The 18737-nt window shown below is 45.3% G+C and overlaps 1 protein-coding gene across 2 annotated transcripts; it reads left to right on the top strand.

Moving 5' to 3' along the window:
* The first annotated feature begins 3187 nt into the window (after positions 1-3187).
* Positions 3188-18057, top strand: CUNH7orf57 (chromosome unknown C7orf57 homolog). Of its 2 annotated transcripts, none has more exons than XM_055624135.1 (7): positions 3188-3745; positions 7381-7566; positions 9026-9134; positions 11445-11601; positions 14628-14725; positions 15920-16092; positions 17528-18057. In XM_055624135.1, the coding sequence occupies exons 1-7, from the start codon at positions 3691-3693 to the stop codon at positions 17575-17577; spliced, it is 828 nt and encodes a 275-aa protein (XP_055480110.1). In that variant the 5' UTR covers positions 3188-3690; the 3' UTR covers positions 17578-18057. The 2 variants fall into 2 exon arrangements, with proteins under 2 accessions (XP_055480110.1, XP_055480109.1); XM_055624134.1 differs by having other exon boundaries at positions 15872-16092.
* Positions 18058-18737: the final 680 nt, after the last annotated feature.

Below are 18737 nucleotides of genomic sequence, written 5' to 3'. Positions count from 1 at the left end.
ATCATTATGAAGGTTGAGAATTACCGCTCTAGCCTCTGCGGGCTTCTGCATGGACGTGGTGCACATACATACAAGTAGGCAAAATATTAATGCACATGACATTTAAATTTTGTTAAGAAATTAGTGCAATAAACACTTTGTCAGAAACAAAGCAGAAAGTATGATCAGCACTGGTCATGACTTATAAGACCAAGCTTAAGAGAAACACAGATGAATATTCAAGTTTAAATAGCAGGGAGCTAGGTGCCAGCATGCAAACACAAAACCCACTGGTAAACACTTGGCGCTGAGCTCTGGATGCGAAAACGCTAGGAAAGGGGAGTGCAGTCAGTGTAACTGCAGTACACAAGCTAGAGGATAAGGGACCACAGTCATCATGGGTCATAAAAAAGATGCAAAATATGACGTTACTGTAAAAAGATGTCATGTTCTGCATGCCATTGAAGTTCTCCCCTTAAAACAGGCCATTTTAACTGCAATGTTTTATGTAGGCTTCACAGTTACCACACATAAAAAAGAAAACTTGAATAAATAAGAAAAGGTGAGAAAGAAATCACATCATCACAGGGCTGCAAAAATACACACACACACACACACACACACACACACACACACACACAGGCATATCCACAGATGGCCATAGAAAATAGAAAATCAAGTTGTTTGTGGCAATGTAAATGAACCCAGTGGATAATTTTCTAAATTAAATGAGCAAGGCACAGAGCATAGTCTGTGGCTTTCCGTGTGGCATGCAAAGCCTCACATTTACAGAAGCAGAAAGGAGAGTGGTGTTTACCAGTGGCTGAGGGGTGAGGGCAGCAGGGAATTGAGATGCTGTCAAATGGCCTGAGTGAGCTCGCAGACTGTGGACCATGGGGAGCCAGCATGCAGCATGTGACTGTCAGTAACCATTCTGTTTGAAATCTGTTGAGATGGTAGAAGGTAATGTTCCTTTCCCACCACACACTAAAATGACAAGTGGGAGGTTAAGAACGTGGTAATTCATTTGGTTAGGGTAATCATTTCACAATGTACACATATATCGAAGGTCATATTGTATAACTTAACATATATAAAATTTTTATTAGTTCTACCTCAAAAGGTTGAAATACCAAAATATCCCATTTTTCTTAACAGTCTTGACCTAAGAGAAAAGGCTTCAATACATCCTGCAGGGCACTGTAGAAAGTACTTACAGAAATCGGGTTTCTCATGATGCTATGGACAAGATGCCCTTGTTTTTCTGATAAGGTTGACAACCAAAATTGTTACAGGGCATAAATACATGTCAAAAGAAAGCGTTTGACCTTTAAAGTTGTTCAATTATCACTGAACATAAAATGATGAGAATAGAACATTTGTAAAAATGTGCTATACTTGTACATTGCCTGGACAAAGGGAGAGCTGGAGCCTGGAGCAGAAGCAAAGGGCTGGGAAGGGGCTTGTTTTCAGGCTTTTTAGCTCCCTAGGAGGGGACTAGTTGGTAGCAAGGATGTGAAGAGTTGGAGAGATAGACCAACCTGTCATTTAAAACCACAGCTGCATCCAATGTGGGTGAGCCAGGAAATTTTGCCAGGGGGCTTTGATACTTTGGAGTTTGTACTCACACACTTTCTCCAAAATGCTCACAAGCAGGAAATGTCTACAGATGTCTACCTGCAAAGTGAGATCTGCCTGATATGAGATTGCATGACAAGGGATGTCCTGTGCTTCTGAAGTCTGAAGCCCTTCTGTGACCGAGGCACATGTGAAGAAGCTTAGGAAATAAAGGCACGGAGATGTTCTTGGTTGTTTTCATTTGCATGTGCCTACAGTCTTGCTGATACGGCACCTGCAAATTCCTTCATTTCAGTAGTAGGCCAAAGAGCAAAGCTGTCTTTTAAAGTGTTCGCACCCTTCATCACCACTCAGCTCGTGATTTCAGTCTGGGAACATGCCAAGGTCTTCTATTAAACCACCGAGAACCAGAAAGCCATGCTTTAGTCACCACAGCGCTAGCGCCTGCCATCAGCTATGTTTAAAAATAAACCCTCTTGATCTTATGATCCTGTGATCAGGCACTTCTGGGACTTCCAGGAATGGAAGTACTTGTGTGTGGTGATAAGCTAAAGACCTAAAAACAGTGGCGCAAGCATACCATTCAGGACAGAGTTCTGATGACTATGTGACTGGGCAAGCTGAATATCTGAGATCTCTCATATGTTAGAGCTGGGTGGAGCAAAGCACACACACACACACATGCACACACACACACACACGTCTCTTCACCCACTTGTACATTATCTGCCTTTGTGTGACAGAAACAGAGATTCAGTGTTTCACCTTGTCAAATACCCACCATTTCAAAAAGTCTTTAATTTCAAAGAAAAGTCTAACAAGAGGAAACCATGGCTACTTACAGCCCGTTGTCGATAGAATTTCTTAGAGGGCTCTAATAATTTGTCCTTAACTCTTGCAGGGATGGGAAGTGAATAGTTATGTCCTTCATTTGCCCAGAATGGTGTGAAGCCTTCAGGATAAGCACACTGCCCAAGAGTAGGTGCAGGGTTAAAGCGCTTTCTAAAACAGTGACATTTTGGTTTAGAAAACATATCATAAAACAATATTCCTCGCAAATTAAGACATGAAGAATATTTCATGAGATAATCTGAGGACTGACCTAATTTGCAGAAATGTCTGTTTTCTGAGTTTTCCAAATGTGTACCAGTGTTTCTTTATAATACACTTAAGCAACTCATATGCCAAATATCTAGAACTCAGTATGAAGCCCAGGATGACCTGGAACTCTTCATTCTCCTCTCTGCCTGGACTTACCTGGTACTGGGGTTACAAGCCTCGGTCAGCATGGCCAGCTTTTTTGTTTGTTTGTTTTTATTTTAACGCTTGCCTGGAAAATGTGGTAGCGTTTCTAGCTAACTTGATTGGAGTTACTGGGGTTTCTGTAGGGGTCTAGGGGAGGGCCTAGGGGAGAGGTCTCTGCTGCAGTTGGAGCATTTAGGTGCGACACCTCCCTCATACTCCGCCCCACCTCGCAAAGCTCAGGCTGAGGGCGGTTGACAGGTAGCTCCTACCCTCTGCTCCCATTGGCTCTGCTCCCAGCGCCACGCACGCTGGTTGGCCGCTCGGCCGTTGCCGTGGAGACGCGTGCGGCTGTGGTTCCGCGTCTCTCTGAGTTTGGAGTCGGTCTTGGAGGCAGCCCTCTTGCTTGGTACAGGAGCTGTAAATCCCAGATGTGGAGAGCGGAGTGCTTCGCATTGACCCTGCCACCTGCCAAGCCCCTGCGGCCCGTGAGGACCTACTTATCGGACACTTAATATACTCTTGCTGTCTGCCCTGTGTGCACGTGCCCTTGCTGTTTACCCCGCTTAACGTGCAGGGTGCTGTCCACCCGCTTGCTCGGTCTCCTGTGGTGTACCCACTGAATGAGCTCTGACTGTGTGTTCTGTCGCATGTGCCCCTGCTGAGTGTCCAGTGGACGCGGTGCTGCCGTGTGACCGCCGCGGATGTGCCAGCTCTTAGGCCTGAGGCGGACTGCAGGTGTGTCAGCTGGAGGCGGGCAGAACCAGAACCGGGATCGTGCTGACTTTGCCCTTATAGCCTCTGCTCCCAGCGGGCGGGTCGGCAGCGCCCAGAAAGCCCGAGAACCCGGGCTCAGCAGCGCCTGGGCGACGCGGACTTACTCATAGAGCCATGAGGAACACCAGCAAGGAGGTCCAGGGCACCTCTCACCGCTATGCCCCCTGTGGTGAGTGAGGCTAGAGGAGAGGGGTGGGTGATGAAAGTTGGAAGGGTGTGTGCCTGTGCTTTTGCTGTTTCCACGTTAGGTAACAGTGCATGCTTTTCATTGATGAGGGTAGGAGCCCATTGAAATTCACTTTACAGCAAGTTATCCCTCATAACCCTCGCGCCTTGGCTCAGACTACAGACTGAGAAAGGCTCATTTTTGAGGCTTTTGCTCCTATTTTAGGCTCCGACCAAGACGAATGTTTCCCGCTTTCAGTATCTGGATCCGGGAAAGCCGAATTCAGTGAAGGTTGGTGGGTGGTGCACACCAGATCTGAAGCCGAATGGGCAAGGAAGGAAGGCATTTTCTGATGCTGTCATCGCTTTTCATGTGTCTAGAGAAGGGCTGGAGACAGAGGGAGAAAGAAGCCTGGTGCTCGGCCGGGAGAGACCAGTCGGAGCAATCTCATCTCCAGAGAGGGGAAAAGTGTGACCTTTCCACATATTCCATGCATGCTACCCTATGCCGTTGTTGGTGACAACCAACTGAGAGCTGGGGTGGGCTGTGCACGGTTCAGGAGACCAGGCCAGTCCATATCCCATCCCAGGCCCTGTAGCCTTTTTGTCCTAGGAAGTAATCTCATCTCTGTGAACCATGCCAGGTGTATTCAGCAAGACCAATGTATACTAACACATTGAACTGCTAACACTCCCCACCAGACATCATCACCCCATTTCAGAGACCAGGAAAATGAGGCACGCAGAGTTTGAAGTAAGTTGCCCTTGGAGTAAGCACGCCTGCCAAGTGGCTTTTTCTCTGAGGCTGTGCAGTCTAAAGATGGTAGCCTGTGCTCATGTGTGTATGCGAGAGAGAGAGAGAGAGAGAGAGAGAGAGAGAGAGAGAGAGAGGGATTACCTCTAGTTTGGAGGTCAGAAATTGGGACAATCTATAGTTTGGTTCACTGTCTCTTCTGGACTGTTACCTTATTCAGAAAATAAGGATGAAGCATCAAATGGGAAAGTTGTCCGGAGGAAAGCGGCCAGTCCGTGGCTGATCTGGTGTCACACAGGTTGATAAAGCTAGCATGATACCTGTTTGTTCCCTCCACCCCCTCCATGTGTGTGCTAGGTGGCAGTGGTTCATTCTCACTGATCAGGGCCCTCTGTCTCTGAGGTGCTCCCGTGTGCATGCTTACAGACACCATTAGCGTGTCCAGTGCTTGCAGTAATGAAGTGGCAGAAGATACACTGTTCTCTGTGGATTAATTAGTAATCAATACACAGGGGAAAAAAATAAAGCAAGAACCAAAGGGCTTTCCTGTAGAAGAAAAAAAAAGCAAAAAAAAAAACACAAAACAAACAAACAAACAAACAAAAAACCACAGAGCTAAGCCTGATGAGCAAAAAGCTACTAAATTCTGATTTTCGTCTCTCTGAAATCCTTTGTGCAAGTCTTCGAAAATGGATGGTGTTGGATCGGCTGATGAATATCCTTTAGGCATTTAAAAAGTTTCCAGGTGAAACGTCCTTAACTTTTAGCTAATGAGTCCAGCTTTACTTCTAAGAAGACACTGACAGTCTGAGCATTTGGCTGCAGAGAGCAGGGACTTCTTGCTTCCATGTCTGTTGCTAGTACTTTTTATTGCTGCTTCCCTGTGCCCTGAGTGAGTGATGTAACTAATCAGCTGTCCACCTACCTGTAAATGGAGACAGATCTCTTTTACACATCAGTTTGATTGACTGTGGGGCCCATTAGTTGTAGAGTCTACAGGGCAAGTTGGAGAGCAGAGGCAGAACAGAGGATGCAGATTGAGTTCAGAGTCCATGGGGAGGGAGGAGGATTCCTTCCTTCTTCATTTTTCTTAAGACTCAGCTGAGTGGAGGAGACTCATTCTGTTGTAGAGGGTCATTTGCATTGCTCTAAGTCCCCTGATTTAAGTGATTTAAGTGACAATTTGTGTTAAAAATAATGCTCCACAAGAGCAACTGGAACAACACCTGGATAAAGTCTGACACTGTGGTTGAGTCAAACAGACACCATAGCTTGCCACCACAGCACCACAAAGGACAAGGCACCGTGTTTGACTCCAAATGCCACGAGTCTGGAAAGTGCTTTGAAACACAGCTGGTATCCATGCCACAGAAATTGCATTTTTGTATTTGGTTTTTGTTTATTTTCTTTCTTACTTTTTCCAAGACTTTGTTTCCCATCTTTTCCATAGATGAGATATTTTTTCCTTCTTTGTATTTTGGCATCTGGTTGGTTTCTAATGAATATTTACCTAAAGTGCCTACAGTTTGTATGCCTGGGTTCTCTCACCTGTGTGTGTGTGTGTGTACATATGTATGTTTGTATGTATGTGTCTATGTGTGAGTCTGTATGTGTCTCTATGTGTCTGTATGTGTCTGTGTGTGTCTCTGTGTGTATGTCTCTCTCTCTGTGTGTGTCTGTGTGTGTGTGTGTGTGTGTGTGTGTGTGTGTGTGTGATCATACATGAGCACTGGTAATTCCAGGACTTTAAGACTGTGCTAACCCCTCTGTCCCTTGACAGAAGTTCCAGCTCTGTCTCCAGGGAGTTTTATAGATGGTTCCAAGTCATCCTGAAGAGTCTCCCCATGTATGGCACCAGCTCAAGGTTTAGGGAGTGTCTGCATTTCACCAGGTCATGTTCAACTCCTCTCTGTTTCTGCAGAGGGCTTATGCCATCCTGGGGAAGAAGAAGAGGGGAGTGTAAGCTGTCCACACTCCTGTCCTTGCTTCCTGCAAGCTGTCCCCTAGTTCCCTCTCTGGGATAGAAGTCATATAATCTACACTCAGCATTTCTCCCTACTCTTATCCAAGGAAGGTCTTTGGACTCTTGGACTTACATAAAGTGATTGCTCTTGCCTAGTGAATCTCCGTTTCAGAATACATCTGGGCCTCTGCTACTTCCCACTGCCCACTGTAACCTAAAGCACAGTGTTTGTGTGCAGCTGGGCTGCCATTGGGACACAGGTTTGTGTGCTGAAGGGTGTGGGAGGCAGGTACTGACTTTCAACACAGCTGTTAAACAAGTGAGGCTTTTTAGACCACACCCTGGCCTACTTCCTTCTGTTCTTCTAAAAATTGACTAACCAGTTTGATCACATTGTGTGTGATCAAATATTGGTAATTTAATATGTAAAGCTGATCAAATCCTGGCCAGTATCTGGCTTACCCATAACAGTTTAAATGATTTGGTATTTATTCAAGTCTACGTGTCTTCCCACGTCTCCCAATAGTACCAGAAATGCAGCTAAGCATTTTTCTAGGGTATGGATGGCAAGAGGGAAGGAGGTCAAGAAGGAAGGAGGGAGGGAAGAAGGGAGGGAGGGAGGGAGGGAGGGAGGGAGGGAGGGAGGGAGGGAGGGAGAGAAGGTGAGAAAAAGAGAGACGGGGGTAAGATATTTCCTAGAATTGCTCTGGAAAATTAACCGTCTTCTAGGCCATTCTGGTGGTGTCCTGGTTTATCACACATGCTCCGGAACAGACAGTTCTTTTCTTGTTTGCACTCTGTGGCATGTGATGCCCTAACAGTGTTATAAGCACAGGGATAAGACTGGCAGGCAGTAGAGGGTTTCCTGACCAGGCATCCTCCTGTACCCACCTAACAATGTGCTGGCCTTCCTCCTGTCTAGATTGGTATTACCACGTACCTGTGAAGCGCTCTGAAAAGGCTGTGGGTGCCCCTCCAGCATCCCAGATCCCGGGGCTCAATGACTTGGGAGACTCCCCAAATGGGAATTTGCCCCGTGCTCGGAGATACTGGATAAAAGAAACAGATTCGGAGTATGTGAAACTGGCGAAGCAAGGCGGTAGACCTGGTAAGCCCTGAGCTCGGAGTGACTTTGTGAGCGGGAATGGGGGGGGGGTTGTTTCTAATGTTATCCACATTAAATATAACTGTGGCATCTATATCCCTTGTTCAAACCTTTGGAAACTTGGGCTCACTGTGGAGGTTAGGCATAAGTACTCTTTGATGAAAACCAACGTTTGTAACAAGGAAGATATATTGAGTTTAATGGAAGTCACTGGTCAGAAGGTTAAGGGACTACATCCCAAATGTCTCCTTTAGGCTTTGGTCCACCCAGCTCCTCTGGCTGTCGCTGTCCCTATGTTGGATGTCACAGGTGAAACAGTGGCCAAGTCTGTGATGGAGCATTCCAAGCCTAGGCCATTCATACCACTTGATTGACTCAGCCAGGGACGGATAGGGGCTGGACCAAGGCAGCCTTGTTCTTGGATACACCTCCTTGCTCTTGGTTCTAAGAGAGTAGACAAATCTGATGGAGGCCATCAGTGACACTGCAGTGACAGTGTCTTTACCGGGCTGTGATCATGTGAGGACCAGCTTTTGTGGGCAGCAGCTGCGGCACGGAGGGAAGGGACAAGCCTGCCTGCAACACGCCACTCAACAGTGCTATAATGGTGCTAAAAGCAGTGGGTATCGGGGCAGAAGAAAAGGGCTGAGCAGGCAGGATGTGCATGGGGAGCCTGGGTTAGCAGTGTAGAGGAGTTCACACCATTCTTTCCATCTTTTTGTTTATCTGAAAACCTTAACTGCAGAAGGACTTTAAGGTGGAAAGTTGAAAGATTTCTTACTGAAATGAATAAGTCAGCCCATTTTTGTTGTTGTTGTTGTTGCTATGGGTATTATGAATTATTTTGCTATTGGAATTACCTGGCAAAAAAACAAACAAGCAAAAGCAGTTCTTACCGATCGCTGCTTTTGGACACAGTGGACAGGAGGAAGAGGGATGAGAAGAAGAAAGTTATCTGGGAGTGAAAAGACAGTTGGGAAGGAGCCTGTGCTGGGTACCTCCCTGTGTAGCTCCAAAGTTATTGATACATCCACCGAGGGTTTCCCACCTGGGAATCTGGAGGGAGCAGCTTCCCTAGCAAACAGCAGTGGGGGTGGGGCAGACCCATAGTGGTAGGCCAAGATGGAGGGGAGGATGGAGGTAGCTGATGGCTAGGGAGCCTTGTGTGCAGTCCCTGGTGACCTCAGAAGTGGAAAGATAAACCACTGAGGGAGCGTCAATGGTAACTGGCACAGATGCCAGTTCAGGACCAGGAGCTCTGAGCACACTCAAGAGGAGAGGATATGAGAGGTGCAGGGTGCATGCGGAGTGTCTCCTGCTGAGTGCCAAGCAGGATGGTCGGCTCTCAGCCTGGGCAGAGGCCACCCTAGGGAAGATGGCATGGCTCCCACTGTGGAGTGCTGAGAATGCCACATGTCCTGTGGACAGCAGGACCACATAACTCTGTTCCTTTTTCCTTGAGATTTGTTGAAGCACGTTGTCCCTGGTTCCAGGAAAGGCTCCCCAGTAGCCTACTCCTTGCCAGACTGGTATATTCACAACAGCAAGCCTCCGACAGCCCACCAGCGAGAGTGAGTATCTCTACGTCTCCCACATTTTTGTCTGTCTCTGTCTAGATATCTGGACATCTATATCTTTACATCTCTATCTTTACATCCATACATATATATCATACACATACACATATAAAAAATACTGGTGCCAGCAAAATAGTTCAGCAGGTAAAGACGCCTGCTGACCAGGCTGACAAGTTGAGTTTGGTCCCTAGGACCCACACTGCAGAAGGCAAGAGCTGACATCTGCAATTGTCCTCTGACCTCCATAGATTTACTGTGGCATGTGTTTGGCTGAACCCAAATAAATAACAATGTAATAAAAACAATTTTGGAAAAAAAAAAAAAACTCACTTTGAATCGGAAAATGACAACTATCTACTGTTGTCAGAAAGTAGGTACTGTTACAGCCCTGAGCACTACTGTGTGTATTAGCTAGTGCTCTGAGTGATGTCCCGTAAGCTGACAGGAAACTAGAATCAAGGAAATACAGAGCAGTGTCCCCTCAGGGTGTGGTTCTTTTGAGCACTTATTAGTCAGTAGCCTTGGGTTTTTCTTCTTTTCCCCACTGGTGTCTGCCTGCTCCAAAGCTTTCTTCTCATTATGGATGAAAGGTACTACACACAACTAGAACTGCACAGCATGCTCCATCTCTAAGATCATCACAGAAGAAGGGTAGCGCCATGGCCTCCTACCCTGTTACAATGTCTAACAATTGTTACCTGTAACCAAGCAAACTTGGCCCTTAGACACCTCTCTTGTTTTGGAAGGAAGCATAAACAATAATATTAGGATTTGTTTTTCTGCTTTTTAAAGACTTGCCTTTTGTTTTATTTTTTGTTTGTTTGTTTTTGGTTTTTTTTCTTGAAAGCTTGGACCAACACAGGCATCTTTCAATGCTGCTATACAGTGTCTTTTGACTGTCCCCCGGCACTGTGTAGGACTTCCTCCTCTTCCTCCTCCTCCTCCTCTTTCTCCTCCTCTTTCTTTTTCTTCTTCAAGATTCTGGTTTCTTCTGTTTGTTTTTGTACTTTATTTCAAGTTGTGTTATTTTTATTGTTATGTTAATCAGATCCCAGACTGTTTTGGGCATCAAAACAGTCGAGCTCATGATCCCTCTGTCTTTGTCTCCCTAGTGCTGAGGTAACAGGCAGCTGCCATTGGCTTTATTTTTAACACATGAAAATAAAAGAGCACATGATGCTTTTATAGACCCATGGCAAGAGAATATTAAACTCCTACCACGTTTTTACAATGAGTAGCTTGTAGGCCAGGCTTGTGGCACACAGTTTTAATCCCAGCACTTGGGAAGCAGAGGCAGGAGAATCTCTGGGAGGTCAAGGCTAGCCTGGTTTACACATTGAGTTCTAGGCCAGTCAGGGCTACATAGTGAGACCCTGTTTTTTTTTTTTTTTTAATTTTAATTTTTTTATATTAATCACAGTTTATTTACTTTGTATCCCAGCTCTAGCTCCCTCCCTCATCCCTTCCCAATCCCATCCTCCCTCCCTCATCTCCTCCCATGCCCTTCTCCAAGTCCACTGATAGGGGAGGTCCTCTTCCCCTTCCATCTGACCCTAGCCTATCAGGTCTCAGCAGGACTGGCTGCATTGTCTTCCTCTGTGGCCTGGTTTGTACTAAATTCAGAAAACAGGGGAGGAAAGGAAAAGGGGGGAGGGTAGCAGTGAGGAAAGGGGGAGGGACAGAGAGAGAAAAAGAGAGAGAGAGAGCACAAGAGAGGGAGCATGAGCAAGCACAAGAGCAGGCAAGAAAGGACAGGAGACGGAGACCCTGAAGCTGACACATTGCTATGCATTGTGGGAAGACCAGATGTGTGCTTACACACCCACACGGAAACTGGCCATCGAACAGAGCAGCAGCAGGTTCTTATTAGCATAGATGATCTGGGACAGTAAATGTTCAGTGGGCCCTTATCTCTTGGAAGGGAACAAGTAGTGAATGCTAGTCTACAAGAAATAATTATAACTCATCTGTTTTATAGGCTCCTACTGTAGTACACCACCCTGTGATTTCTTCTGTTGCTCTGAGGATCCTGGGGACTAGCTTAGAAAAGGCCTGATGTGTTTACTCAGCAGGAGAAGGCAGGGGCCTAGCTATGTCAGTAAGAAAGATGGGGAAAGAGAAGAGAGAGGGGAAGCAGAGGACTGAGAAAAATAGGGGGTGGAGAAAGGAGAGAGAATAGGGAGAAAGTGAAAAAGGAAAGCGAGGATAGAGGGAAGGAGGAGGGAAAAATAAAGAGAAAGAAAGGAGAAAGCATGAAATGGTGCCTGGCACCAGGCTTTAACTTGTTCCTGTCTGTCCTTGCAGAGTCCCTGCAGTCTCCATTCCAGATTACATGGTGTATGAAGAATTCAACCCCGATCAGGCCAACGGTAGTTATGAGTCCAGACTAGGCCCCTTTGACTTTGACATGAAAACAGTTTGGCAGAGAGAGGCTGAGGAACTCAAAAATGTGAAGAGAAAGGTAACAGTACTAGCGAGTGCGTGACCATCATTTGTTTTGCTGTTGTGACTCCACGAGTAATTAAGGGCATGCTCCTGCTGCCTTAGGCTGGCTTGCAGCCTTGGCCTAGCACTCTGAGCTCTGAGCTCTGTTTTACGTTTGAGACTACCTAAGAGGCAAACAGCCACTCTGTTGTTGTTTTGTTTTTCATTTTCTTCCTGTGTATGCTGGCTTTATAGGTAAGATTGTGTTTTACTATCTGGTATCTAAGCAGTTAACAGTTAACTTGGAGAAAATCGGCCTGACACATCGTATCTGGTACAGAGCAAGGATGTGTTTATATATGCTTAATATCCTGCTTCTGTGTAGTTCCATTTACTTAAGTCCAAATTGCCCACAGTGCTCCTTGATGATAATAATAGAAGGAAAGATGAAGTACCTTCTTCTTCACAGAGACACCCCTGGGTGTTTTATCAGTAAGGTCTTAACCTACCTGCAAAGTGAAGCCTTTTCAAAGAACTTGACCTGTCTGAGCAACTGGGCAGCCCTGAAGCAAGCCATGAATGGCAGAAAGGTTGGAGTCTCTCCACCTGTACTCTTCCTGTGGCCCATGAGAGCATAGTCAGCCCACTGCCAAGGATTCTACATCCCTGCTAGCCCCTAGGTATGAAATGAATTCTAGCACTTGAGACATCGGGATTTGTGAGTGATGACATTCATATTTAAAATAGCAGTGGTGCTTTGAGACTGAGAACAAGAGCCAGCACCATTGTCGTTTGAACAGCAAAGGAACCAGTGTGTCTTGTACTTGCTAGACCTAGCTTCTCAGTGTCTTGGGGGAAAGAGGATGCCCTCTGTTCATTTGGGGACTCGGTAGTTGAAGACCGAGATAGCACCAGCTGGCTCCAGTGTATGCTCTTCACGCTATCCCAGTGTCCAACTGTGATTCAGGCTTTGGGTCACTCATATTGAGTACTGCTAAAGGACTCTACTAAGGACCGGGCCTGTTTCCTGATGATAAGTAAGTGGCTGACGGTATGCAGCTGGACTTCGAGCAATGAATGGAAGGCTTGTCTGTTAACCAAGGTTCTAGCACACAGCTTGAGAAAATTTAAAATGCAAGATGCTGCCCCACTGTAAAATCCGACTGAGTTATTCATGTAGTAATCACTCACACAGGCTTCTGCTGACTGCAGCAAATGCCTGAAGCTGTCCTGTCCTCCACCTTCTCAATGCTAAGGAAGGAGGAAGGTGGAATTATGGACACCGGCCGACAGTGCACTAGCTCAAGTGTTACGTAACTCAAGAAGAGTTCCATTAGGGAGGGCCCCGTAGGTGTCTATTCTGCTGAACTAGGGGAGTTTTCCTCTTCTCAAGTCTTACAAAACCTTTGGACACAGGCAGAGTAGGGACTCTAATGTGAGAATCATTTCAGCACTTGGCTGTCATCCTAGACTTTGGCATTAAACCCTGTCTGTCTGTCTGTCTGTCTGTCCCGCTGCAACAGGTTCTTCTGCCTCTCAGAGACCTGCCTTCTCCACCCTAGGGAAAGATGGAATACCCATTGAATGCTCTGCTTCTGCCCTGGCTGTCACTCAGCCTGGTGTAGACACTGACGTGTCCTTAGGCTAGGTGTGTCAGTGTTCCACAGGGTGACTGGGGAAATCTTTTCATTTTTCACTTAAGGCCATTTACACAGAACACAGTTCACTTGTTACACAGTATTGATCTACATGTTTTGACAAATGCAGGCCTCATGTAAACACCATAGATGGTGAGGAACAGAACGGTTCTGTCACCTCTAAGATTTCTCAGCCCCACTGTCACCAGTCCCTCCTAGTTCTCATTTCCAGCAGTCACTGAATCTCTTTTAAGTCTTGTACCTGTTAGGCATTTGTTAGCTTGATACAAGCTAGGGTTGTCTGAGAGAAGGAACGTCAATTAAGAAAATGCTTCCTGCTGGGTGTGGTGGCACTCACCTTTAATCCCAGCACTCAAGGGGCAGAGGCAGGAGGATCTCTGTGAATTTCAGGCCAGCTTGGTCTACAAAGTGAGTCCAGGACAGTAAGAGCTGCACAGAGAAACCCTGTCTTGAGAAGCAAAACAAAACAAAACAATTGTCCCCCAAAAAAGAAAGAAAGAAAAAAGAAAACAAACAAACAAACAAAACAAAACAAAACAACAACAAAAAAACATCTCCAACTGATTGGCCTGTAGGCAAGTTTGTGAGACATTTTCTTGACTAATGGCTGAGGTGGAAGGGCCCAGACCATGGTGGGTGGTGCCATACCTGGGGGTAGTCCTGAGTTGTATGAGAATACGGACTCGGCAAGCCATAAAGAGCAAGCAGAAGACAGTCTTCCCCAGTGGCCTCTGCTTTAGTCCCTGCCTCCAGGTTTCTGCCTTGAATTCCTGTCCTGATGTCCCTCAGGGATGGACTGTGACCTGAGAATTGTAAAACGACGACGTTGCTTTTGGTCAAAGCCCTAACTAGGACCAGTCTTTAGAGCTTTTTCTTTCCTAGAATCTCAAATCAGCAGCACCAAGTTAGTGACTACAGCTGCTCCCCTTCTTCAGCCTGCCTCTACCGGGTGGTACCATGCGTCAGAATCCAGCCCCTTTGAATTGTCGAGTAATGTTCTTTGGCAGACCAGGTACTGCTATTTATTCACTCCTTTGATGGTGGGTGTTTGTTTTTTTCTCAGTTCTTGGTGACTTACAAAGCTCATGTGAACCTCACCATACAGGCATTTCTATTTGATATGGCAGGCAGACCCCTCCCTCCAGCAGGGCCCCTCAGGATATCTGGCATCCCCAACGTTCATTGACTGTTCCCCTCCTGAGCAGGTGGCCTTTTTACTTAAATGCAGAGCACACGTGGTCTTTTTTACAAGCCATCCTGTTGAATTATTATTCAGCTATTGATTATTTAATTTTAGTTTATGGTGACAGGCTGTGACCATACTGAAAGTCCAGTCCTGATATCTTTGCTGCTCTTGGAGACCTTTCTTTTGCCCTAACTCATAGATTTGCATTTCTTCATACAGGTGAAACTGCCGGCCATTAATTCCAAGAATCCTACCAAACCAGGGACCCCAGTTAGCAACAAAGACCTTGATGGGAGCAGACTGTCATTGCCTCCCATGTACGTGTCCGACTTAGGAGAATGAATGCTGTTTGTGTGAGGTTTGGGTCGGTTTTTTTCTGTCCTTTGCCCAACTGACCTGCCCCAGGCCTATCCGGAGACAACTGTGCGGATGGCAGCTCCTGCCTGCCTTGCCTACAGAGCCCTGCCCAGCCTGGCCTGAGAACTTAGCTGCACTTTTGTTTCTTCCCTAACACCAGTTTTACCCCTTTGATCACATGTCTGGTCTCCTGCATCCTGGTTTGTGGTGCAGGCTTGTGGCTACTTGTCCCTGCTTGTATACTCAGTCCTAAAACTTACTGTCACCAAAGCCTGAGCTCAGGGATCTCCACCTTGAGTGCAAGCACTCTGGCTCGGCATTCAGCCGGGTTTTTCCTCCAGATGCTGACACCTGTTGGTCTTCCAGCCGAAGAGGGAAATCCTGAAAGGCCTCTGTGCTGCCTTATTTGCCAGAAATCTAGTTTAGGAGAAAACAAACGTCATTAGTTGCTGACTGAGTCTTCAAACAGCTTCTCATCTGGTGGGGAAAGCAATGACATTAGTGACATTGTGACAGATGGGGAGAAACCCGTAGGGGAAATCCTTAATAAGGTGATTCATAAGTCAGAAACTTGTGGCTTGGGAGTGGACAAGAGTGTGCTTGTCAGCCGCCTGACTAGAAGGTTTGTACTACCGCCCTGATACTCTTCAGCGTCAATTGTGATAGGATCTGTGAGCTGAAGCAGGTGAAGGGTGACAGGAGACGGGAGAGCTATGCAATGAGTGAAAAGCTAGGAAGAGGTCATGAGATAGGAGCAGCTGTCCTAAGTAATCCACTGTTGACAAGGGGGAGGGGGTATTCTCTAGGACTTCCTCAAGAAGTACCGGTGTTCTTAAGTTACAATTGGCTAAAAAGAAAACAAAAAGGTTTGTGAAACTGGGTTTAGCATGATATCACTTGTGCATAAGGGATGCGCTGAGACCATTTTTATGCTTGAGATGGGAAAAGAGACTGACAGATGAGAGACACACAGAGAAATGGGGGTGGGGGATGGAGAAGAGGGAGATAGCAGAGCTCAGCACCACTGTCCCCTCACAAGTCACATTCCTGAACACTGCTTCCGGTTTTCCCTTTTAAGTTAATTTCTGCACACATCTCCTTTTAAGGCCTGGTCAAAAAACTGGTTCACCAACAAACTTTTCCAAACTTATCAGCAATGGTTATAAGGATGAGTGGTTACAGCAGCAGAGAGCGGATTCTGACAAGAGGACTCCAAAGACGTCCAAGACAACCTCGTCCACTGAGTCCACACAGGAGTCTGAAAGCACCCAGGACACAGAGACGCCCCAAGATCCAGGGGCACCTGAAGACTCTGCGAAGACTCCAGGTGAGGGTCACAATGACATGCATGTGTTCTGGTGATGAGGGCAAGTAGGTGGCTTTCTTATCTCCTGGGGTTTCTCCACATGAGATCTGCAGTTAGAAGTCATGCTAAAACCCTTAGCATGGGCTTAGGGTGTGGGCTAAGCATACTGTTAGTGTGTAACTTAGAGAGGCCTGGAATTTCCTTCTTTTCAAAAGCTGCCCTTAATCTTGTGTCAATCCTCCTGCTTTGGGATTTAAGGGCTATGATTAGAGACATGAGCTACCAGACCCATCTCCTTTACCCTTTAAAAAAACAAAAAAACAAAACAAAACAAACAAACAAAAAAACCCCACCACCACCACCACCACCAAAAACAAAACAGCAGTTTCCTTTTTTGTTAAGTTTCCTGAGCTCTTTATATATTTTGTATACTAATCCCTCACCAGAAAAGCTGTTTTAATTTTTTTTTCCTATTTTGTGGGCTGTACTTTTATTTTGTTGATTTCTTGTTTTGCTTTATATAAGCTGTTTAGTTTGACAACATCTCATTTGTCTGCTTTGCTGTGTTTTTTGTGTTTTGGCGACACACACACATCTGTGAAGCTGGAGAGACGTAGTTCTCAACCTTTATAATGCTGTGGCCCTTTAATACAATTCCCATGCTTTGGTGACCCCCAACCATAAAATAATTTTCATTGCAACGTCAAAGCTGTAAATTTGCTGCAATCACAAGTCATAATGTAAATATCTGATACCTAGGATACCTGATATGCGACCCCTATGGGATGGCAAGCCCACAGGTCCAGAAGTGCCGACTTAGAGGTCAATGCTTCCTGCTATGGCCAAAGACCCAAGTTCAGTCCCAGCAGCCATATCAGGCAGCTACCAGTGGCTAGCTGTAACTTCAGTTCAAAAGGACCCAATCAGCTTCCCCAGGCACCTGCAGTCATAAACTCATGCATCCACACACACAGAGATACACAGAAGCAAACTTCATAGTAATGAATAAAACATATCTCTGAAAATAAAAAAAAAAAAAAAAAAAAAAAAAAGGAAAGAAATCAATGCCAGCACCAACACTGATTTCCCCGGTAGTTTGTCCAGTGGCTCTGTAGTGACCTGTCTTTCGTTTAAGCCTGGGCTCCACACTTGGGTATGCTGTGTGAGCTGAGAGACCTCTCTCTAGGCATACTGCCTAGTTCTGTCCTTTGCACTGGCAGCAGAAGCTTTGCCTCACAGGCAGCTAAGACTCAGGAACAGAAAGGTGTAACACATTGCGTTAGGGGCAAAGCTTGAGTCTTGCGTTTCCCCACTATGATTTGTGCAGCAAGGTAGGATTGCAGGCTCAATTTGGTAGACTTTCGGGCTAATCCTTAGGAGCAGCAGAAGAAATATATGTGTTACATATTTAAGTTGATTAAAAACACAGCTCTGTCTTATCTACTTCGCACTGCAGATGCAGAAGCCTCCCCACCACCAGAGTCAACACCAGCAGAGCTCAAATAAGCCCAGAGAAGCTATCCCAGACAATCTTTCTCGTCGCTTTCTGTGGAGTGACGATGGACAGCTGTATTTGCAGGCTCCTGTTGTATTTGTTAATGTAGAGTCTTACGGGACAACTAGCCTTGAGTATAGTTGGGGTCACCATAGCAAACACAGGGTAAGTGTGGGGGTTTGTTTTTTGCATTTCTCTGGAGTGGCCTTGCTGCCTGAGGATGTCTGGAACCAGAGTCTTCCTCAAGCTTACCTCGAAAGTCCTCCACACCGAAGTGTGGAGTGTCGCTCCAAGACTCTGAAAGGGAAGAAACGCACAAGCTGCAGCTTTTTCCTGCGTTTGGTTCCATAATCTTTATAGAAACAATTTCCCATTACACAGAAATGACTAATTCCAGAGCTTTCTGATGTAATTTGCCGTAACAAAGTTATATTATGCCTTAAAGCATTATAACATTAGCTCATTTTTTTCCTAATAGTTTGAACACAAACTGAAGCCCAAAATACTAAATATTTATTATTTTATATACTTTAGGTAAAAAAAAAAAATCATATATATCTCTAATCTCAATTAGTCTGTTTTAATAGGCCTCAAAGAAATGTTTTAGTAATCAGACCGAATGCTCTTGTTTTATAAATGTCATTGTTGTTTCTATGTTAGTAATTAACATTAAAATATTTTATATTTTATTCATCAATAAAACAGTAATATTATCAGGAAAAGTTTCTAGAAAACCAAATAAGGTCAGTACTTTAGTGTCATTCCTGGAACTAACTTATCATGCATTTGCTTAGTTAAAGTTGAAATTTTAAATAGGTTCTTTAACTGAAATATTAAATTGAACACTTACATCTCTATTGCTACTATGGGAAATATATATATACTATACAAAAATATAAGTAACTATACGTATTCAATAAAAATAATATATCACTACAATGCAGTTTCTGCTCCCTTTTTTTGTTTTCTTTCTCTCCTCTTTCCCTTGCCTATTTTGCTACCTTGTTTCTAAACATTCCCAACTATCTGAAAGGTGATTAAGGAACACATATCAATAGTACAGAAGTCTTTAATTTCTATTAATGTTATTAAAGTAACAGACAACTATGGCTTGTGCAAAGTAAAGACACAATTTGGAGTAAAAACTGGCAAACAAATCCTTCTTAGTCAC

Source organism: Psammomys obesus, unplaced genomic scaffold (assembly GCF_907164565.1).
Source record: "Psammomys obesus unplaced genomic scaffold, mPsaObe1.curated_primary_1811, whole genome shotgun sequence".
NCBI lineage: Eukaryota > Metazoa > Chordata > Mammalia > Rodentia > Muridae > Psammomys > Psammomys obesus.
The sequence above is the reverse complement of the archived record's forward strand: the minus strand, read 5'-3'. Positions and strand labels throughout refer to the sequence as shown.